Source organism: Leptonotus elevatus, chromosome 1 (genome assembly GCF_054856555.1).
Source record: "Leptonotus elevatus isolate MCC_2025b chromosome 1, RoL_Lele_1.0, whole genome shotgun sequence".
In the NCBI taxonomy this organism is placed as follows: domain Eukaryota; kingdom Metazoa; phylum Chordata; class Actinopteri; order Syngnathiformes; family Syngnathidae; genus Leptonotus; species Leptonotus elevatus.
The window spans coordinates 25,179,493-25,201,416 of NC_141239.1; the positions used below are offsets into that span (position 1 = coordinate 25,179,493).

At 41.3% G+C, this 21,924-nt stretch overlaps 3 protein-coding genes across 4 annotated transcripts in view; 2 read left to right on the forward strand and 1 right to left on the reverse strand.

Annotated features, from left to right (window-relative positions):
- Positions 1 to 8,558, forward strand: part of snx8a (sorting nexin 8a) — a 15,103-nt gene extending 6,545 nt beyond the window's left edge. Inside the window, exons 4-14 of the mRNA XM_086087023.1 lie at positions 279 to 411; positions 1,043 to 1,233; positions 2,150 to 2,270; positions 2,399 to 2,535; positions 2,668 to 2,748; positions 2,831 to 2,991; positions 4,337 to 4,466; positions 4,555 to 4,623; positions 4,701 to 4,850; positions 4,939 to 5,088; positions 7,694 to 8,558. Of these exons, the coding sequence (XP_085943149.1) occupies positions 279 to 411; positions 1,043 to 1,233; positions 2,150 to 2,270; positions 2,399 to 2,535; positions 2,668 to 2,748; positions 2,831 to 2,991; positions 4,337 to 4,466; positions 4,555 to 4,623; positions 4,701 to 4,850; positions 4,939 to 5,088; positions 7,694 to 7,774 (1,404 nt within the window). The 3' untranslated portion in view covers positions 7,775 to 8,558. The remainder of the gene's footprint in view (positions 1 to 278; positions 412 to 1,042; positions 1,234 to 2,149; positions 2,271 to 2,398; positions 2,536 to 2,667; positions 2,749 to 2,830; positions 2,992 to 4,336; positions 4,467 to 4,554; positions 4,624 to 4,700; positions 4,851 to 4,938; positions 5,089 to 7,693) is intronic.
- Positions 8,559 to 8,821: 263 nt separating this feature from the next.
- On the reverse strand, positions 8,822 to 10,309 carry nudt1 (nudix (nucleoside diphosphate linked moiety X)-type motif 1). 2 transcript variants are annotated; one of them, XM_086087047.1, is made up of 4 exons: positions 10,241 to 10,309; positions 10,003 to 10,163; positions 9,368 to 9,513; positions 8,822 to 9,288 (listed from the first exon to the last, which is right to left on the reverse strand). In XM_086087047.1, the coding sequence occupies exons 2-4, from the start codon at positions 10,152 to 10,154 to the stop codon at positions 9,116 to 9,118; spliced, it is 471 nt and encodes a 156-aa protein (XP_085943173.1). In that variant the 5' UTR covers positions 10,155 to 10,163; positions 10,241 to 10,309; the 3' UTR covers positions 8,822 to 9,115. The 2 variants fall into 2 exon arrangements, with proteins under 2 accessions (XP_085943173.1, XP_085943181.1); XM_086087055.1 differs by having other exon boundaries at positions 10,003 to 10,159; positions 10,241 to 10,290.
- Positions 10,310 to 10,548: 239 nt separating this feature from the next.
- Positions 10,549 to 12,112, forward strand: mrm2 (mitochondrial rRNA methyltransferase 2). The gene is made up of 2 exons (XM_086087035.1): positions 10,549 to 10,871; positions 11,275 to 12,112. Exons 1-2 carry the CDS (start codon positions 10,595 to 10,597, stop codon positions 11,706 to 11,708), a joined length of 711 nt encoding a protein of 236 aa, XP_085943161.1. The 5' UTR covers positions 10,549 to 10,594; the 3' UTR covers positions 11,709 to 12,112.
- The last annotated feature ends 9,812 nt before the right edge of the window (positions 12,113 to 21,924 follow it).

Consider the following 21,924-nt stretch of genomic DNA (forward strand, 5'->3'; position numbering starts at 1 on the left):
ATGGTGGACAATGCTTTGAACATTATATAAAAACATGGTATTTGAACAGGTGTGTGTAGACTTTATATATCCACTGTATATGTTGATAAATACAAGACAACAGAATGAAAGTAAGTGAAGCATTTATATTCGCAGCATTACAGAAGCTTTGTGGCTTTGCCTCCAGCGAGCACTTTTCCTGCACAGAAGGAATGCAAACCACATAGTAGCATTTAGATTGGCGGACTCATGGGACGGTGACGTGTTTGTCACTGACCATCTTTGTCCCCCCCCCGCAGATCGCCGAACACGTTGATGCGGCCGCCAACGGATTCCTGAGCAAGTTGTCGCTCTACAAAGCGCTCGCTTTAATCGCCGTCGCCCAGCAAGGAAAGCAGCCGAGTTCCAAAGCGCTGGAGAACTGCATACAAGGTGGACGCAAATGTTTTGCTTAATGAGTAGTTTGGTCACGCAGTGTGTCAAAGGTTCGTCTGAGCCATCCGCTGTAAAGCTCATCTCTCGGCCACATACTGCGGATATAAAAAGGGAACCTGATAACTCTTTATTTTTTAATTTTTTTTTTAATATAAAGCACTTTGAAACCACCAAATTGTCCACTTATATTTCCTGTACATTTCAAACAAAGCTGTAGATGCATTTTTCCACTACACACATGGTGGAAGGATGATGGGGGGGGGGGGGGGGTGTCTTGTTTTCATAAACTTTAGGTAGCCATTTGCGTCAAGTCTTTTGTGGTAATATTTAGGGACCTGTATGTTATTTCAGGTGTGGCTTGTATAGCGGCCAACCGCATGAAACTTCCCAAGTTTTCTGAATTTGTCGCAGGAGATTACATTCAATTCGTAGCCATATTGGAATGTACGGGCATGTGGTGAATGAAAGCTCACGGTCCCTCGGCGCGTATTCTGTCAAAAATATGAGATAGCTGGCATTCCTCACATGCGAGACATTGCTTCACTACAGCTAAATAGCGTAGCGTGTAGTAGCGCTCATGTGTAAATATTAGATTTCGGGGGGGGGGGGGCGGCTGTGTGCGTTCCAGAGTTTCCGAAGCCTCAGCTGGGGGAGCCGAATGAGTTGCGCGCACTGAAGATGCAGCCGGCTCAGCAGGACACGCTGACGCTGTCCCTGGACCTGGACAGGCTGCTGAACAGAGACGCAGTCAAGGTGGAGCTCATACCGGAGAAGAAAGGCCTGTTCCTCAAGCATGTGGAGTACCAGGTCACCACACTGGTAAGGAAGTGATTGATCGACAGGAAATTTACAACTTTTTGACAGATGCATTCATTGTTTTAGTGTGTGGGAATACACATTCTGTGCCAGTCTGGATCCATCTCTGGCTTTGTTGTTTTTAAGCTAGCATGGGTGAAATTGAACCATTTTTAAGTTAAGCGCCATCATTCATTTAAAAAAACTACAGTTTATGTAAATAGTATGAAAAAAAAAAAGAGGTTGTATCGCATTAACTAAGATCATTTAAAAAAAAAAATATATATGACCGTAAGTCTAGTAATCACTAATTAGATTCCATGGCTGTAGTCTCACCTTACTAGAGCTGCCATTTTTCGCCGCCATCTTCCTGCTACAGATGCCCAAAGGACAACTTTGCGAATGTAGTTCGCTTGGGTGGCGCTTACATCGAGTGTCGGACCCAATGGGTCGACCGTCGCTTACCTTCCACAGCTGGGGCCTGCAGGTGGTCGTCACTGACTCCCATGATTCGGGCTCTCGTCACTTGTCACCTTCTGCTTTGCTCTCGCAAGCTTTTGCGAGCTCCTCCCGCTAGCCGCTCTTGTTAGCCACTCCAGCCTATGTCTCCGACTAACTCCCGCTAGCCGTTCTTGTTAGCTGCTCCGGCTAATTCCGGCTTGTTCTTTTTTTGGTCACAGTCGCTCGCTGAGATGCTCGTTTACTCGCAGAAAATAAGAATTGATGGTAGGCTTGCAAAATGTGGTCTCCCTGAGCTAGTGTGCGTGCTTCTAAATGCTATTCTTTGACCACGAGATGGTGCTAAGGACTACACACGTGCTTTAAAATCCAAGGAAATATGTTAAAAGTGTATGTAAATATCCTGTACTGAAATTAATTTCACCACAGACAATCACATTTCATCCAATCTGACATTTTGATTTGTTTTCTTTTAATTCAGCGTTTCAAAATGTCAGTTTATCGACGCTACAGTGACTTTGACGTCTTCCACGAGATCCTGCTTCAGAGATTCGCTTACAGAGTTGTGCCTTCGCTTCCTCCCAAAAGAATGTTAAAAGGAGGTACGGTGTGTCAACTCTACACATTGCTTCTTCAACAAAACATCCTTAACTGCTTTGGCCACACAGTCCAAGCAGTTGGACTTTTACTTGCTGATACTTGAAATGCAATATAACGACTTTTGCCACAGTTCTGACGTCCTTTTCTGAGCGGGACTTCATCGAGGCAAGGCGGCGTGCGCTGGGCAGATTCCTCAACTTGGTGGCGCAGCACCCTTTCTTCTCAGAGGATGAGCTGGTCAAGACCTTCTTCACCTTCAGCGGCTCTGTATGTTTTCCTTTTCTCCAAACCTGCTGGCTTTGCAAACCAAGGAGTGATATCGCCATGGCGACTTCCAGTTATTCATTGTCCTTTATCCCCCCCCCCCCCACACACAACTCGAACCCACTCCGCAAACAGGATGTCCAGATTAGGCTGCGTGACGCTTACAAGAAGACAGGCGACGAGTTCATGACGAACAGAAATGCAACTATTGCAAAGGTTTGCTAATTTATCAAACTACCTCGAAACTTCCAGTCAAATCTTGAGAGTGGCTGATGGGATATTTGGCGTCTTTCCTCAGGACTACCTCCCCGCTGACATCCAGACTCAGTTCTCTGTGAGCAGAGAGCTGATCAAGAGCATCCACAACAGCTTCTGCAAGCTGCGTGAGCAGGCCGAGAGGATCGCCGAGCGTTCCAAGGGGAACGCGAGCGACCTCCTCATGTTTGGCAGGGAGCTCAGGTATTTTGTTATTGCACGAGTGTAATTCCAGAGGCCTGGAAAAACAAATTGGATGATGAATCCCACCCCCCCACAAAGCATGTACATGTTCAACTAATCTAATGGGAACACGACTGTCATAGAGAGATGCTAGTCTGACCAATACTGTATGTTTATGAATTTATCATGGTGACTTAGTGGTTAGCACAACTGCCTCACCGTTCTCATGTTCAGGCTTCAAATCATTGCATGTTCTCCCCCATGCTCATGTGGTTTCTCCGGCTTCCTCCTAAATTCCCAAAACATGCATTAGGTCCGAATGTTTTGCTCCCATGGGGTCGCTGTTCTTCTTGACATAATAATAACTAAAAATAAATGGCTTTCCTATGATTGGTAGTTGCAGACACATAGGCTGCTTGTGGCTGTCATGTCTCTTCATTGTGCTGGCGCCGTCAGCGGAATAGTGGCCGGCACTGTGCAGTCTGAGGCGGCCACGGCAGAGCGATGCCCAACCTCCCTCCCCCAAGTCAAATGTATTTTTAGCGTACATGAATGCTTAGGTTGACACTAAGGTTGACTTCCTCAATTAAATGTACCAGAACAGAGCACAATTTTGCTTCCAAAAAGTTACTCGATCCCAAAATAATATGAAGCAGTTAAAATCTCAGCTCAGCAGAGGTTTAAGTATTATTGAACATGGAATACATTTTACTCAAATATAAAACTCTTAGGCACGGAATAATCCTGTTCCGCTTGCTCGAGAATTATAGCTTACATGTTGTTGCTTCTGTTGTTTGCGCCTTGGCCTCCAACAAGCCAGTCTCGTGCACACATGCTGATAACAAATGTTACAGCAAAGCTACAGTATTATAACTAGAAACTATAACTAGAAATATTGTATGACTGTGAGTAATTGTATCATTTTTCTGGTAATGTTGCTGGGTTCTAATGTCTATATTAAAAGGTTTGTACTGTGACAATGCTATTCATTAGCCCGTCTTAAGCGTTTCGCATTATTATGTTAGCATTAAGCTAGCGGACAGGCTGTTTTTGTATTTTGTTACTGTATACTTGAACTGGGAGGGTCAATCAACCGCTTGATGCACCTTTTTGTTGACAGGCTGGTAAAGTCATCAAGGTATCTTCTCATAAGGCCACCCTGCTAGCAACTCTTATCAAACATCTCCAATACACAGTTAAATGACAAAGAAAATACGCTGGTGTTTTTACTGTGTTTATTAGGGTAATATATGATGTAGTAGCCACAACAATCATAATATACAACAAAATATAAAAGTGCTCATTCAGAAACGGTCGTTGCGTGTATTGAAGTAATTTTGTTGACGAGATTATGTTTAAACCGCAGCATGCTGAGCTCCGAGTCGTCATCCCTGCCATCGTTGGCCTCGTCACAGAGTACATGGAGCCATCTGTGTCAGTGTGTCAAAAGTCTATCGGTGGAGTTTGCCGTGCTCTCGGACAAAGCGGCTAAGCAGGTACAATGCGCCACGTCTACTACTACGTCTGCCCCAACCTCAAAGTGGCAACAGGAAGTAAACATGTTTTTTTCTTCACGTTCCTCAGGGCAAGCGGGAAGAGGATGACGTTGTGGAAAGACTGAATCTTTTCCTGGATTTGCTGCAGTCGTACAGAGTGAGTGCCTCTCGTGTTGCCGACTAGGCTTTTTCAAGGTGCGAAAAGGAAACGCAATCGTCGCTCTCCGTCTCCAGGACCTGTGCGAGCGCCACGAGAAGGGCGTGCTCCACGAGCATCAGCGGGCGCTACACAAGTACAGCATGATGAAGAGGCAGATGTTGGGCACCGCTGTGCACTCCAAAGAGCAAACATCCATGGAGCAGCTCGAATCGCGGATTGTTCAGGTAAGACTCGTACGTTATCCACTGAGAAATGATGCTTATAAATTGACGCTCATGTTCTTCTGTTCTTGTCCTTTGATTCTATTCCTAGCAAGAGAATGCCATACAGGTCATGGAGTTGCGTAACTACTTTTCGCTGTTCTGCCTCCACCAAGAGACACAGCTCATCTTCACCTACCTGCCCATCACGTCCCACATCCTGGGAGCCTTTGTCAACTCCCAGGTGCAAGGACATCGAGAGGTAATGCTGTACTTTCTGTTTATAATATTCTTCATGTGCAGAAATACCCTAGATATTTGTGGTTCACCTTTCACACATACAGTGTATTTGTTTTTTCTTTGAAGGTTATTTTTTTTTTGGTGGTAGGGTGGCGGACTTTCAGCATTTTTTGTTTGCTTTCTTAGACACCCTAAAATGCCACAAGATGGCGCCACATCCTCTTTTGAGACGAAAAGTAGTACAGCAATAGGTCTGCTATGTTGAGTTGATGTATGTGGAATGAGAGATGAGCTCTTTGTGATGTGGAGGTCGTTGGAAGAAGTCAGGAGTCTTTTCAACACCTTAACTGTACGTTTCTTTTAAAAGCAGCACTAAGGAACGTTCAGTTTATATTGATTATAGCGGCGCCATATGGACAAAAACAATATTGTTATGTGTGAAGGAAGACCACATTTCCTATGAGGACAAGCGTATTGCGTCCTTTTTTTAGCTCACGTCAGCGAGTGAAATCCGTGCCAATGTTGATCCTTGACTGACCTTTTATCCGGATTGCTTTCCTTTTCTTTTTTTCTTTTTTGTCTTCTCAGACAAAACTTTTCAGTTGTTTTGCAGCTTCCACCAGGAAAGCAGTAATCGTGTGTCGACATTCAAATTGACTTCCGTCTTTGTAATGAATGGGGAAAAGGGGAAGTAACGTATGCCTTAAAGCAGTCAGCACATTTGTAGTTTTTTGTGTGGCTGTGTTCCCACCATCCTCCTCAAAGTTGCTCAGTGCCAGTAAAAATGATACAGACCCCCTGAGGCCATGGCAAAGGTACCATTCAGCTAGTTTTAAGTCGATGTTTTCATCAGAAAAGTTATGAAAATATTTTATTAAGGTTGAAAAGTTCCTTAGTGCTACTTTAAGGCTGATGTTATAAGATTGAAAAATTCCAGGGAACATGAGGGGGATAGTGACCGAGGCCTGCATGAGTTTCTCGACTTTTCGGCCCATAGCTTCCAATGATGCAGAGATATTCCTTGCCGCATGAGATTGTTCACTGATGTGTGTCAAACAACCGTGGATGGTTAACTCATTCACTGCCATTGACGGCTATCGACGTCAAAAATTCATTTGAACTATTTCTATTAGTTTAAAAAATGTTCTTTCTTTAATCGCCTGATACTCCAAATTTTTGATCTTTTCTTTTTAATTCATTCACTCCCATTGACGGCTATAAACGTCACAAATTAATTTGAACTATTTCTATTAGATTAACATTTTTTTTCCCATTTTTGTTAACAAGAGTGTGAAAACCTAGAATTTATTTTATTGTACATTTAGAACAGATATTTGTGATTAATCGTGAGTTAACTAGTGAAGTCATGCGATTAATTACGATTACAAATTGTAATCGCCTGACGCCCCTAATTTTTTAATATTTTCTTTATTTTTTAATTTTTTTTAAAGAAAACATAAAATAAAAAGATTATTAAAAATTAGGGGCATCAGGCGATTAGAATTTGTAATCGTAATTAAACGCATGACTTCACTAGTTAACTCACAATTAATCATCTGTTCTAAATGTACAATAAAACAATTTCTAAGTTCTTATACTCTTGTAAACAAAAGTGGAAAAAAATGTGAAACTAACAGAAATAGTTTAAGATGAATTTTTGACGTTTATAGTCATCAATGACAGTGAATGAATTAAAAAGAAGAAAAAAAAGAAAACAAATCCGGGGCGCTAGGCGATTAAAATTTTAATCAAAATTAATCGCATGACTTCAATACCTAACTCACGATTATTCACAAATTTTATATCTGTTCTAAATGTACATTTAAAAAATCCTAGGTTTTCATACTCTTGTTAACAAAATAGGAAAAAAATGTTAAACTAATAGAAATAGTTCAAATTAATTTTTGAAGTCTATAGCCGTCAATGGCAGTGAATGAGTTAAGATGGATGCAATAGTGTGTGGTTGTCGGATGGCTACCATGTTCCAACAAGGCTGCAACGTCAGCAGGGAAGTAGCGGAGTTATGTTTGGAGCTGGGATCATGGGCAGACAGCTGCTTGGCCCTTTTCGGGTTCCTGAAGGTGTTAAAATAAACTCTGAAAACAATGTGGAGTTTCTGAAAAAAACAAAACAAAATCTTTGCCGAACAACATCATCTTTATGCAAGACAATGCAAAAGATAATGGATGCAAGAATTGCCAAGCTCTGCTATAAGTGGTCCTATGGTCAAATATAACTTGAGCTGTTAAAATGTTTTTGATTGAAATAATAGCTTTTCATTCCCGCAAATTCAACAAATTGTTGTTATCAGTTCTTTACCATTTATAAATGTCTTGCATATTAATTTCACTAATTTGGAATAGTGCATTTGAACAAAAACAGTTTTTATTTTTTGAAAAAAATATACTGTTATCATTGGGAGGGTTGTTCTAACTACTCTCAATATTGATGCTGAGCGTCATTTGCAAAGACTAGTTAGAAAAAATGAGAAAAAAACGTTTGCATAATAATTTGGAACACAGTATAATCGGAAATCCTCAACCAATGTTTTTTGTTTTTGTATTTCTATTTGTATATTTCAAGCTTCATAACAAATGATGGAGAAATAAATGTTCCTTTCTTTCCAGATGGGCGTGGTGTGGAATGAACTCCAGCCAAAACTCAGCTGTCTCTTCAGTGAAAGCAATGGCTTGAAACCCACCCCCTAGTACCATAAATGGAATTGTGATGCAAGGGGTGGTAACTTTCCTACTGCACAGTGCACATTACATTTAATACAAGTGGCTTTTCCTCACTCACTGTTTGGGTTTATCTGGTTTGGCCTGTTGACGTTTTGGCTGTCGGCAAACGCTCAAAAATCCAAAAGAACTTTTACTGCCAACTCGGAAGGAAATTCTCCAGGTCGTAAGGGACCAGTTAGCACAGTGGACATTCCTGCCCTTTATGTTCATAAGTTATTGCGTAAGAAGCGAGGGGAAAAAAACAATCTAGTGTTTTACTTATTTAAATTCAGGGAATGCGGTTTAGTTTGACTCTTGGGAGTTCAGATTTTTGAGACAGATGATACACGTCTTTATATGTGCTTCCTATTTTGCCGTCTTGTTTTATGCAGTCGTTTATTGTTGACATGACGACTAAATGTTCTTTGGTTCATAAGCTAATTCAAAGTGCCTAAGCTCAAATATGCACAATACAGTTATTGACGAGCTGACAGTATACACGCCTCACTCCAGATGTGCAATATGTAGCGTTGGAATCCGACAAACCAGGTGATTCCAGTTTAAAAGCTGTTTTGGAATACTTTTATTATATATATTTAAAAAAAAGAGACATATTTAGAAAAGGAACACTTGGTCTGATTTGCACAGCTTACAAACAATACTGCACAAACGTTTATTTTTGATGGCATTTTATAGGAAATTATTCAGAGATGACTGATGAATCTGTTGAAATATTTGCTTTGCTGAACAATAAAAATAATGAAAATGCTCATTTTGTGTTTAATCTTGCAACTGTGTCAACATTTTTTTGTTTTATTGCACTTCAAAGCAGAGCCACCATTAGGCTACTAATCAGCCAGTAATGGACATTTGATATCAACGCCATTGCTTCACTGGGACATCATCCTACTACATACTAGTCATCCAAATCCGAATACGCTTTTGCCGCTCACAGCCATTATAGAGGGCATATTTCCATGCCGTTAGGGACATTGTATTCAGCATAAGACAATCCACAAGTGACACGCAAAAAGGTCTCTTGCTACCACAAGATGGCATTGCAGTACTTTATTGGACAAAGCTACCGTGTGATGAAATGAAGCTCTTGAGTTCAACATGCTTATGAATAAATCTCAAACCGCAAATATGAAAGGGTGAACAAAAATGACAATTGGCATAATGCCCAACCTTAATTGCTGTCTATGGCTATTTTGGTTTAATGGTTGGCAATGGCAATTCCTGGCACAGAATATTTTTCGCATTAATACCGCCAAGTCTTCTCTGAACAGCAGCCAGTGAGGAATGTGACAACTCTCACACCGCTTCATCTCACAGTTCTTCCACCTCGTCCAGCTTGTAGCTCAGGATGACGTCGTGGCCTCGGAAGTGAAAGAAGCCCACAAATTTCCTCTTCTGCAGCAGGAGCGGGAACCACAGCTTGTCGTCGGGCCACATTTGGTCAAAAGGGATTTTGTTACGGTCGAACCACTGAGGTCTCATTTCTACAGCATGAGAGATGTGAACGATTGAATTCTGTTCACGACTATGTGCTTCAGAAAACTGCTGCTATGGAAACTGTACCTTCGGTCTCCGTTGGCTCTCCATTGTACGAGTCGGCTCTAAAAATATGGACATCAAGCAGCTCCTTGTCACTCTCCATTTCAAATTGTATGTTTCCCACTTTTTCCAGCGTGTCCACTGTGAGGCCACTTTCTTCAAGGAGTTCCCTGACCAAAAGAAAAAAAAAATACAGTTGTGTCCTGGTTTACAATTAATTTGCTACGTGAAATTAATGGAAATGTGTTTGATCCTACTGGCGTGCTCACCGACGCCACCAGAGTGCAGTGTAACACAGAAATACAGACACATGAGGAAAGTTTCACAAGAAGTAAGCTGTAGTAATATGTCATTTTTCGCAGAGGATAAAGAATATGTCTTTGATTAAGTATGTTCAATACCACTTTTTGTCAGACCGATACCAGACACTGATGTCACTACTATATAACTCCCCCCCCCAAAAAAGATATATATATATATATATAAATACATATATATATAAATAAATATATATATATATATATATATAAATATATATAATCTAAGCATGTGACATTTGCTGTGATGCCAGCCAGTGTACTGCATAGACAGAAGTTTATAGCAGTGCACAGTTTATGCAACTAATATCTTCGACCTCTCGCCATTAAAAATAAACGGACCTTCTTGCTCCTTCCTCAACAGTTTCTCCACTTTGGACTTTGCCCCCGAAACCATTCCACTTCCCAGCCCCGAATCCTCGTTTCTTCATACCCAGTAGCACCCTGCCAGGCTCGACCACCAGAACCAGAGTTAACAGCTTTGAACTCAGCATCCCACCTGTCTTATAAGAGGAATCGACAAGAATTACATCGACCGAAAAAAAACGTAAAACTGTTTCACCTCGAGAATCATCATCACCTGTTTATTTCCAGTACAGTACTGTAAAAAGATTCCCGCTTGGAATGTGTAACACTGAAGTACAATCCACTAGAAACAAATGTTATGGGTTACTGCACGTAGAAAAATATAACCTAAATTATATCTGACACAAGTAGAAAAATGAACCACTGATGGAAAACACAAAAGCGATTTAAACACGCAAATTGTCTGTTTCAATAAAACAAGTTAAATGTGAGCAAAATTTTTGTTTTATTGTTTCAGGGGACATATATAGTTAATGCACACCATCCAATAGAAAGTTGAATTTTCACGCATGCGCAGTTCATCACACTTCCTGCTACTCTCCTTGCCCTCCAAATTTGGCCCAATAACATGATTTGTCTCCTCCACCGGAGATTTTTCTTTTCTTCGTGTCGCCTACCGAAGAAGAAAAGCAACGCGGAGCACAGGTGGATCGCGCGGCAGGCGAACGACCCTTACGTCAAAGCTTCGCACGCCCAAAACTTCCGCTGCAGGAGCGCCTTCAAGTTGCTGGAGATCGACGACAAGTTCCGCCTCCTGCAGCCGGGATGCGGCGTGGTGGACTGCGGGGCTGCACCCGGAGCCTGGAGCCAGGTGGCCGTGCACCGGGTCAACTCGGCGGGGACCGGTGAGTGTATATTCAGATATTTTAAAATTAAGCCACCGTTTTTTGAAGAAATAATTTCACTAGTATGCTACTGCTAAATCCTATAAACTGTACATCAAAACTTTCCAAAGGTTTTACAAAGTTAAAACAGCCTCGGAAATCTGCATTAAGTATGATGATGATGATTATGAGTTTAGTTATCCATCTATCGCACAGTTTGAACAATACCGTTGCGCTTATAGGAACAAAAGTTAAAAAAAAACAATACCGTTCTGTCCATGAAAATAATTGCTATAGGAACTGGATGGTTAGTTTAGCAAGATAATATATTAATATTGTAATGTCCTTTACTGCTGTGCATTGCTTGTATGAATATATACACTTAAAGATAGCTGAATTAACATTAGTGTGTTTTGAACTGAAGATCCAACATTACCCCGGGGTACAGTCATCGGCATTGACCTCTTAAACATGCTACCTCTGGATGGCGCCCACTTTCTGTCCAACCACGACGTTGTTGACCCCGCCACCCACGCCAAGCTGCCCGAGTTCCTCCCTGGCGGCAGGGCTCATGTCCTCCTTAGTGACATGGCACCCAATGCCAGTGGCTTTCGGGAACTGGATCACGAGAGGCTCATCTGCTTGTGCTCGTCACTGCTGAACTTGGCCGGAAAGATTTTGCGCCCTGGAGGCTCTCTGCTATGCAAATACTGGGACGGCATCCTGGCCCGTCAGCTCCAGGATAAACTCTGTCTGGTGTTTGGGAGCGTTCAGAGTTTGAAGCCAGATGCAAGCCGCAAAGACTCCGCTGAGAGGTATTTCCTTGCCAGAAACTACAGGAAAGCGGTCAATGGATGAAGTTACCTTTACCAAGGACAATATCTATTTTGTTTGGGTTGAGCCAATTTTTACAACCTTAATTTTTGTACGAATATTTTGTCCCAGGGAATTCTTTTTCAGGGGTGTGCTGTGTTTACATGGTCATCTCAAACCATGTGTCAATCTACATTTGAACTATATTTGACACTAATTGCAATCTTCCAGATTTTCAAAAATTTTAATTGAACATGTTCAGATTTTTATATTATTTTGTCAAACCACATGAGATCAGCTTGTCATTTAAATGTATATACAAATTATGTAAGATATTTATTAGTTACCAAAACGGACCGTTTGCCTCACTGTCTCAGGAGAACAATGTGGTTTCTCTTGGTCACTTAGCGGATAATAATAATATTAAAAGTTCTGACAACTAAAACGTACTCATTGGTTGTTTGTGTAATTATTTATAACATAATGACTAAAGTGCAGTATTTTGAAATGGTTACTGATTGTTTTTGTATGTGCTGTAATTTGTTTCCCCACACGGATCAGGATAAAACTTTACCCTCTGTAAGTCATTAATAAATAGTATTACATCTAATACATCTAAATATATACTGTGTGTATGTATCCTATATGAAGCATCTACACAAATTTCTACTAAACTAAAAAAATAAATGGCAGTGATAATTTATAAAATTATTGAATAAAGTGAAATGTGTGATGAAGTAAAAAAAAAATATATATATATTTTTTATGTACTCCATTGGAAAAAGAAATACAGTAATAATTTGAGCGAAGAAAAATAAAATTCCTAATTTTGGTAAGTGTTGACCGAAACGTGTTGCTTTTGAATAAAAAGTAGATGCACTTTGCCACCGTCATCAATAGGTGGCACTGTTGAGGTGTTAATGAGAGGCTGCTATTGCATCCCTGCAAAGAAAACAGTGTTGCAGCACTGGCTTAGTAATATGTGAAGCTTTACAAGAAGCATATGCCCGGAGAGCTCCACTGAACCTGCTAGTTGGCCCACAGTGTTTGTCCTACACACTCACTTTGCTGTTTGCCTTGCGAGGAAGAGGAAAGACATTTACCGGCACCGCTCATGCTAATAATTAGCACCGGCGGCCATGTAGAAATATCTCACTCTGTCATTGAGAGCAAGTGATGAGGAACCCTCACATATTGCATGACGAATGGGAAGGAAAGAAGGAGCACAGTGGAGGGAGCTTGGCACACAGAGAGTGTCGCTGCTGTCAGGCAAAGAGAAAATATTAGCAGTCCGGTGCACGCGTTGCATTGAGGCCCGGCACAACTATACATGGAAGTTATTCTCATGCAGTGGCTCTCAGTTTTGCTTGCTTTTCTATTTGGAATTTTTTTTCCCCCACTGGAAACAATATAAATTGTCCGTTCAAGGGTCACACTAATCACTTTGTAACATTTCTATCCGTCATACCAAGTGTACTTTGTATTTAGTGGAGGCAAAATGATTCATCGATAATCAGTAATTACTTGGATAATTGCATATTCATTTAGAAACGTTTGATTTAAACTTGTCTAAATGCTCAGAATTTCAGCCTCTCAACAGTAAATATACTCAGATGTCCGTAGTTCTTGATGAAACATACTGAGGGTAAAAATAAATGAAATGAAATCACCATTTAAAAACTGCATTTTATGTTTACTTGAGTTATTCTTTCTCTGATATTTACATTTGGATACTTGACTCATGGAGCCATTTTCTGCAGTAAAAAGTTAATATTTTGTCCAGAATTAATTTGATAACTTCATTATTTTTCATGAACAATCAATACCTTTAAAAGGAATGTAATGACAAGTTTGCTCTATACTATTTATTTGGTTGTTATTAGCATAACGAGATTCATTTTTCAAAAATAATTTCCAGTTTAACAGATTTTGAAGAAACTTTATCTGGGCGTACACCGCCATTGTTATTAATGTCGCAACGAATTCAGTGCGTAGGGACGTAGAATGGCGGCTGGTTATCTGCCGAGCAATGTAAAACGCTTATAAAGAAAGCAAGGTAAGTCTCTGTAGCGTTCCTAAAGGGACGATCAAAACTCTTGAATGCGTTTGGTGAATGACGAGAGCATGGCGCGGGGGAGGGTGACTCTCCCGATCGTATGTTGTTTCTTTAGGAACATTATGAGACTTACCTTAATTTCTTAATAAACATTTCACATTGCTCAGCAGAAAGCCAGACGCCATTCTACGTCACTAAGCACTGAATGCGTTGCGACGTAAATGACAATGTCCAAATAAAGTTTAAAAAAATGTATTAAACTGGAAAGGATTTTTGAAAATTGAATCTCATAAGTTATGCTAGTAACAACCAAATATATAACCTAGAGTAAACTTATTACAGTCGGGGTTCCTTTTTAAGAAAAATTTTTTTTGTACTTGCTGTCAACTGAAGATGACATCATCTGTGCTGAGGAAATATGTAACGACCAATCATGGCTCAGTTTGCTGACCAAGCCAAAAACAGGTCAGCCATGATTGGTCGTGACCTACTTCCTCAGCACAGATGATGTAATCTTCAGTCGACAGCAGGTGGAAAAAATTGTTTTTAAAGGTATTGATTGTTCATGAAAAATAATGAAGTTATCAAATTAATTCTGGACAAAATATAAACTTTTTTCTGCTAAAAATTGCTCAATGAGTCAAGTATCCCTTTAAAGCTGCTCAGTGCAGGAAATTGAATTTTGAATCGCTACTGCCACGTGTGGCCGAAAAATTAAACTGCACACTCCCTTCTTCATGTACACATTGTGCACTGACAGGGTGGGAAATTCAAACCTAAATCCAGTCTGAAAACTATTGGCGAAAGGCTTGCAGGAGTACGAGTACCCATTGTGAACAGTTTAGGTGTTAATCTGCTAATTAGAAGATGTTTTAGTCATACATGGTCATATAAAAAGGCTATTGTAAGGATATTTTTGGGAAAAATTCTACATTGAGCAGCTTTAAAGTGTGGAAATTATGCAAAAACATTTTCACAAAAAAACAAGAACATTAACATTCTAATGCAGTGGTGCCCAATCACCGGGCCACGGACCGGTTCTGGGCCTTGGGCCACTTTGGACTGGGTCACGGCAGGCCGCACAATTGAAAGAATAAAAAAAAACTTACTGGACTTCTGGTTCTCTGATTAGCTGAGGCTTAAAAATATTTTTGAAAAGTGACTGGATTCTCTCTGTTTACGACGGACTCGTGACGCTTGTCAAGATGCTAATTATCTCAGTCGCGTAGTTAGCAAAATTAGTAAAAAACAGACAAATTTAGAAAGAGTCTTTGCAACAGAGTAAAGGCCCAGTGATGAGGCAACATGACCTATGGCCAAGAAGAAAAAAAGGTGCATAGACTTAAAGCTACAGGTGATTCCCACGCATGATGGCCCGCCCTGCGGCGAGCGGCTTTTAATTTAGCGTTATGGTGAGAGTTACTCATGGACTTTAGATTTGTTCTGTGGTGCCTTGTTATCTTGGCGCATTTACGCCGTACTGCTACACATTCTTACAGCAGTGTTGCAAAGTATCGCAAAGCGGATGTTTGAGAAACGGATGTACACATGACAGCAGTTGAATAATAAAGCAGACTTGGCACTCACAGTTGTGTCGTACTCACGTTCTTGGACATAACATTGTGGTCCCGCTGGTCTGACTCTTTCACGACATATCTGGCGGCGAGCGGACTAAACGAAGCTAGCGATGCACGGCTAACAGCAATGCTAGTGTACCGCTTGGGCAGCGAGGGACAGCGCATATTTCGTACTCTCGGACCCGCGCAGACGTATCCGGACTGCGTCGCCTTGTTGGCCGGACATTTTGCTGCTCCACAGAGTGTCATAGTCCGACATATTACCTTTCGCCAGCGACGGCAACACGCGGGTGAGCCGGTACACTACTACGCCACCGACTTACGTTGCTTGGCGAGCCTCTGCAAATTCGGCCGCTTGGATGACGAGATGATTCGGGACCAGTTAGCAGAGCACACAATAAATTCCAAGTTATGAGAGAAGCTGTTACTTTCGCCGGATGACCTCACACTGTCCAAGGCTGTGGAAATGGCATTTCAGCTGGAAAATGTTTCTCGGTTGACAGCGCAGCTCGCGAATCCCGACCCGCTGGCACACATTGTCGCTCCGGATGCTCACCTCTTGGACTCCGCTTCCTCCTACAATGATGCCGAGGTGAATGTGGCCGGACGGCAGACGGCTGTCACACGTAGACCCTGCGCTAATTGTGGCTACATCCACGAACCCTCCATTTAATTCACCTGGGCAGTTGAACCTGACCACCATCCACTCCTTGGGCTCCTGCGCCATTCAAGTGGTGGCGTGTGCTTGCTGGTTCTGCGTGATACTGCAGCCTCTAGGTCTCTACTGGACGAGTCCACCATAAGACGTCTTTTTCCCCGTCTCCCAATTAAGGCCAACGCTAAAGACCTGTTCGGGTATGGTCACACCAAGATTGGCATGGTGACCTTTGCTGTCCGCTATGGCTGCAAGACGCTTCCTACATTCACCTTCCAAGTGTCCCGTCATGGCGCTAACCTCTTGGGCTTCGACTTGTTCTGTGCACTGGGTTTCTCCATCACGGACAACATGGGCTCCACCATCTTGACAGTGACTACATCCTGGCAGCAACGACAGGACAGCAGCACAGGTTTGGGCTGTCTAACTGCGTTCAACCACCAGCCACTTATTGATTCAGCTGTGCCCTCCCGTTATCCTGCCTTTTCACTGGCTCCCACTTGCACTGCGTGATGACATCACAGCAGAGCTACAGAAACTCCTTGACACTGGTATCATTGAGCAGATTTACGCATCCCCTTGGATTATGTAGCATATGACTGTACGCCATACTGCTACACATTGTTACAGCAAAGTATCGCAAAGCGGTTGTGTGAGGAACGGATGCACACGTGACGGCAGTTGAATAAATAAAGCAGACTTGGCACTCGCAGGTGTGTCGTACTCACGTTCTTGGACATAACAGAGGGTGCTGCTAACAGGGATGTGATTTTTCCGCTAATTCGCGGAATTCCGCTTTTTTATCTCCAAAAATAAAATATTAAAAATTTTTAAGTGGTAAAAAATGCAATTTCGTCTCTCGACAGCATTCCATTTTAGTGTTTCCGTAACTGAAATGAAACTGATCTTGCGATTGGCTGAAGTCTCCGTGTTGACCAATAAATGCGCTTGTTATAAAGGCATAGGCGTATGCCATTGTTTGTTGACCAATAAACGCGCTTGTTATAAAGGCATAGGAGTATGCCATTGTTCATTTCTCAGACGTTTTTGCCGGGTGTTTAAAGAAAGATGTCCGTGATCGAACGCAAAGATGCTCCGCGAGTTAAGGAAATTGACAAGATCGTAAAAAACAAGTTTCGATGGGACTGGTTAGAGAAGGATATATCTACAAATGTTGGAAAGAAGACTGTGACGTATTTGTTCAGTGACTTTATTCGGAAGATCGATCGTGCCGGGAGAGCGCTTTGCATTTGGTGCCATCATACCATTGACTATGGTGGGAGAGGTTTCAAAGATCTTGAAAGTCACGCAAAGAGCAAAAAACACGTGAAAGAACTCCAGTCAAGAACAACAAATTATTCCATCGCTGGAAGTTTCGGTGCCCAAACGAAAACTCAAAAACTTTACGGCCTCCATCCCTTATTGACATCACAATCGGAAGCAGTAATAGAGAGACGTGATCCACCCCAACAACCTGTACCAGTTGCTGACAGTCGTGAATTTTGAGGTCGGTGGTAAACTTTTCAAATTAATCGAAATCAAATTTTCGAAAATATTATAACGTAATAAAAATGGCCATAAATATTTAACATGGTTAATCATTGACACAAACTCAAATGAATGCTGCATGTTTGCACTTTTCAGGTTTCAATATGTTGACTGTCTTGATGTATGCAGTTACAGAGATGATCTTAGTCAATCATGCATTCGACGAATGCATGATTGTGTTTTTACCAGAGCTTGCTGCATGAGGTATTTTATGTTTTTGTTATGCATTATGTATTAAATTAAGAATGATTGATTAAATGATTTATTGCATGGTAAATATATATGATGATATTCTCAGTGATAGTTTTTAAAAGCAAAGGCAGTCCAATGTTTTTGAATGTGACTGATTTTGAGTTGACTAAAACTGCAATTTTATATGGGATAGTTCAATATACATTGAAAATTTATGCTGTTGTTTTGTCTATTTCTTTGTCATCTGAGTGCATTGAAAGTACTTAAAAACACGGAAAACCCATGAGCTCTGGACCTAGCTGAGTGCCCGCGGCCCCCAGACCCCCGGCTAAATTTTCAGATAATTTCACTTTGGTCAAATCACATCCCTGTGCTAATATAGTTACATAAAAATGTGGCTTCACATTTATTGTTATATCTACAAAATACCACCGTTTTTGTGTTGCTCGTATCATTCATAAGCATTACCATAGTGACCTCACCATATTAAAACATTGTTGTTACCCTCGTTATAGTGTTTGTGCTGCTAGTACAGGTACATACAAATGCATACCTGTAGTGGATTTGCGTTTGATATTTTAGCCTAATATTAATCAGCCACCGAACAGCCAAGCATCCCCCCAACCCACTGGGTTGCCTGTCCGAGAAAGTTGTGGACTTGTATGAACCGGTCCGTGGTGAAAAAAAGGTTGGGGAACACTGTTCTAATGTTAATAAGATAGCCCCCACCCCAAAAATCCACGTTACCTCAGTGTGGGTGTGCTTGGAGAAGCACTCCGAACAGCTGCTTCACTCCATTCTGAATCTGAGAACGTTGTTCAAATGTGCCGTTAGCTTATTCACAGTGCCACAGAATAAGGAGCCCAGTGCATGCGGTTAAAGGAAAGCCTTTTGGCTTTTACATCCTTGTTAGGGAAATTGAAAACCTAAGTTGCCATGATGCATTTTTAAAGTAAAATTTATTAAGTGTTAACAAGTGTTTAGAAGGGTGGGAACCATGTGGGGTGGTTCATAATTGCCTAATAGAGGCGTAACACCCCCCCCGCCCCCCAAAAGAAAACAACAAAGAATGACAAATTCTCCTGCAATGTAACCCCCGCAATAAACAAGTAAACACTGACAAGGAGCACGCATTTAGCACATATGCACAAATTTCGTCCATAGCATTTTTGTCATACATCTGGTTTGGAAATTCATGGTCTATGTGGCCTCCAGTAGCACTGATGAACAATTGTGGCCCCCTCCAGTATTTAAAGTGCCCATCCTTGCTCTATATATACACAAACTGTATACTGTACGATGTTGAGATTCTGGCTCGTATTAGAGATCGGCTTGACTACCGTATTTGTCGAACTATAAGGCGCAATGGAATATAAGGCGCACCTTCAATGAATGGCCGATTTAAAAATGTCTCCTTATATGTGGCGCACCGCATTATAAGGCGCAGAGAATAGAAGCTACTGTAGTGGCTGGGGTTGCGTTAAGCATCCACTAAATGGAGCTTACTTAACCAATATTGATCCACATATAAAGCGCATCGGATTATAAAGCGCACTGTCATTTTTGGAGAACATTAAAGGCTTTTAGGTGCGCCTTATAGTGTGAAAAATACGATAATTAAGGTTTTTTTTGTAATCTTTTTGTTGCTCACCAGAGCTGTAATTCATACTGCCCGTAAGTTGTATACTTAAGTTTTAAGTTGATTTGCCATTTGTCACTGTCTGTGGACAAACATTGTTTCTGGTCAGCTGAATGTGAAGCCAGTGCTGCCTCATTCACAGCTCGGCCCCATTTCGACATATGCTGCAGACACATGCTGCAGACAAAACATAAAAAACTTTTAAAAAAACCAACAAAAAAAACGAAACATTGGAGTTTGATGAGCTTTAAATTAAGCAGGCTGTTGTGTTTGTTGTGCCACAAATGTGCGTGACTGCCTACAAAAGGGAAAGCCGACATTTGGGAGCGGCTTTTCATGTCCTCGGCGAGGGAGTGAATGGAGCTTTGTCAGTGGCAGAATAATGCAGAGTCATAGCATTGTTGCCTGTGTGTTCATAATTTTTATGTACTTTTTACTGTACGTGTATTTGCACTTTTCTAATGTACACATTATGCTATTGTAATCACTAAATTTATGGGCCTTAAAGTTGATGTATTCCTTTTCTATAGCACTGGTCTTCACTTAGGACTGTGACTCTGGAGGTAATCCCAATTGACCACGGGACTGGTTGCCAGTTAATCGCAGGCAGGGCACACAATATGGACAAACGAGCATTCACACTCATATTCACAGCGATGGAAAATTCTCAATCTTCAGTGACCCTAACATGCGTAATGTCTAATGTCCTCAAGGGCTGGAGTCCTGCAGGTTTTAGATGTCTCCCTCCTCTAACACAGGTGAGGATCATTATCAGGCTTCACGGATGAGCTGATCATATGAAGAAGGGAGAAGGGAAACAACCTGCAGGACTTCGGCCCCCTCAAGCACCGAGTTTGAGTAAATTTATCAATAGTGAAATGCTAAAAGTACTGTACCATGAAATCATAGTGTAACAAAAATAATTTCGATGCAACTTCCATTTGTGCGAGTTTGCCATTGAGGTGACACATGCCGATGGGTGTTCGCCACACATTTAGTAAAGTAATACAAACTAAAATTAAAAACTGAAAATCAGGTTTAAAATAATAACATAAAGAAAATTGTTAAAACTAAACAATTAGCAAGAAAATAAAAAAAATAGTAAAACAAAAAATATTAAGAAGAAAATGAAAATGCCACTAATCCAAATAATAATAACAAAGACCCAAATTATACCAGTATGGTATCTTTGTCCAAAGTGTGTAATTTGCTGCTTTACTCCCTCGTAATAATCCCCTCTGAGACGACTGGATTTTTCCATTGTTTGATGCGCATGACTTTTGCGGTTTATATGGATTACAAGACTTTCTTGTGTCTTAGTTTCTTGCGTCAAACATTCTCGTAGGTCTCAGCAGTTGATGATGAGATGTTTGAATCATCGCTTTCATTCAAAAGCATTTTCCCTGCCCCCCGATTTGATTTTCAAAGCATCACAATGTTGTTCGAGTTGACCCTTGAACTGTACAGCGTACTAAAGTGCAGTTTTAAGAAGCATCGGCAGCTTTGTAGTATATTTTGCCTCCATGCTGAAGGCTAATGGTAAGTAGGAAGCCGCGGCATGGCTAAAATATACGCCTCATATTTACAAGAGGTCAATAATATTGACGCGCTGTCTGCAACTTGCTCCGTTGATTAACTCACTTCATTCAGATCTGCTCTCAGGGGCTTGTTTCCGTCGCGACTGCGATCGATGGCCTTTCTGTTTGTTAAGCAGTCACGTGACCTCCACTTCCTCCCATCCAGCAACATCATCATATGCTCCATCGCCACACTCGGGCTACATTATAGCAAAAATGATATCAAGTCACTTAAAAATATACAAACTGCGACTTCGAAAAGTGCCTGGCTTTGATTACCAAGCATGCAAAACTTTTGTTTTCATACAGACGATGTTAATTCGAGTCTAGCTTCTCTCTCTACCATATGACTGGTGCTCCTTGCTTCTGGAGATGCACCTTCACATTTATCTGCTTGTTTTCGGCAGTGATGTTGTCGCTGCTGTTATAATGAAACTATTACTGTTGTTAATACGGCTGTTGTTGTTCTCTTCCCTCTGCTCAACCCTTCTGTCCTGACCCGTTCCATCCATCCATCCATCCATCCATCCATCCATCCATCCATCCATCCATCCATCCATCCTCTACAATGTCTTTCCATCTCAAACTAAACTGAGATCTATGTAGTACTTACTTATGTGCATTAAACTGTTTCCCACCAATTAAATTTTCCTCTTTTCTTTCTTTATTTTTTTTTGGGGGGGGTGGGGCGTTAAAAAGCGGTCAAGTGACGCACTTGGGCCCCTGTATGAGCCCTCCCCACACTGCTATATGACAACTTGAGGACTTAAGTTTGCCTCTGCAGGTATCTAGTGCAATTTCGACGCGCAGTTAGCAAGCTAGCTTGCCTACACACTGATAATGTTTCTTTCCTTCGGATAATCTGCTGAAGTGAGCACTTTAGAGCGCCTCGTTGTCAGTCCATAAGTGTGCGCATCTCACAGACACCCCAGTGGGATTCATTCAAGCCAAGGCTTTAGGCAGATATGTTTTTTCATGTTTTTTATGTGTAACCATAAGAAAGATGCTAGCAACTAT

What these genes read in the sequence shown, in the direction of transcription:
- nudt1 (XM_086087047.1), bottom strand. Translation starts at nt 10,154, where the DNA reads ATGCTGAGTTCAAAGCTGTTAACTCTGGTTCTGGTGGTCGAGCCTGGC. An exon ending in GTTGAGGAAGGAGCAAGAAG is followed by an intron (nt 9,514 to 10,002) that starts GTCCGTTTATTT and finishes TCTTTTGGTCAG; the next exon opens with GGAACTCCTTGAAGAAAGTG. An exon ending in AGAGCCAACGGAGACCGAAG is followed by an intron (nt 9,289 to 9,367) that starts GTACAGTTTCCA and finishes CTCATGCTGTAG; the next exon opens with AAATGAGACCTCAGTGGTTC.
- mrm2 (XM_086087035.1), top strand. Translation starts at nt 10,595, where the DNA reads ATGATTTGTCTCCTCCACCGGAGATTTTTCTTTTCTTCGTGTCGCCTA. An exon ending in GGTCAACTCGGCGGGGACCG is followed by an intron (nt 10,872 to 11,274) that starts GTGAGTGTATAT and finishes TTTGAACTGAAG; the next exon opens with ATCCAACATTACCCCGGGGT.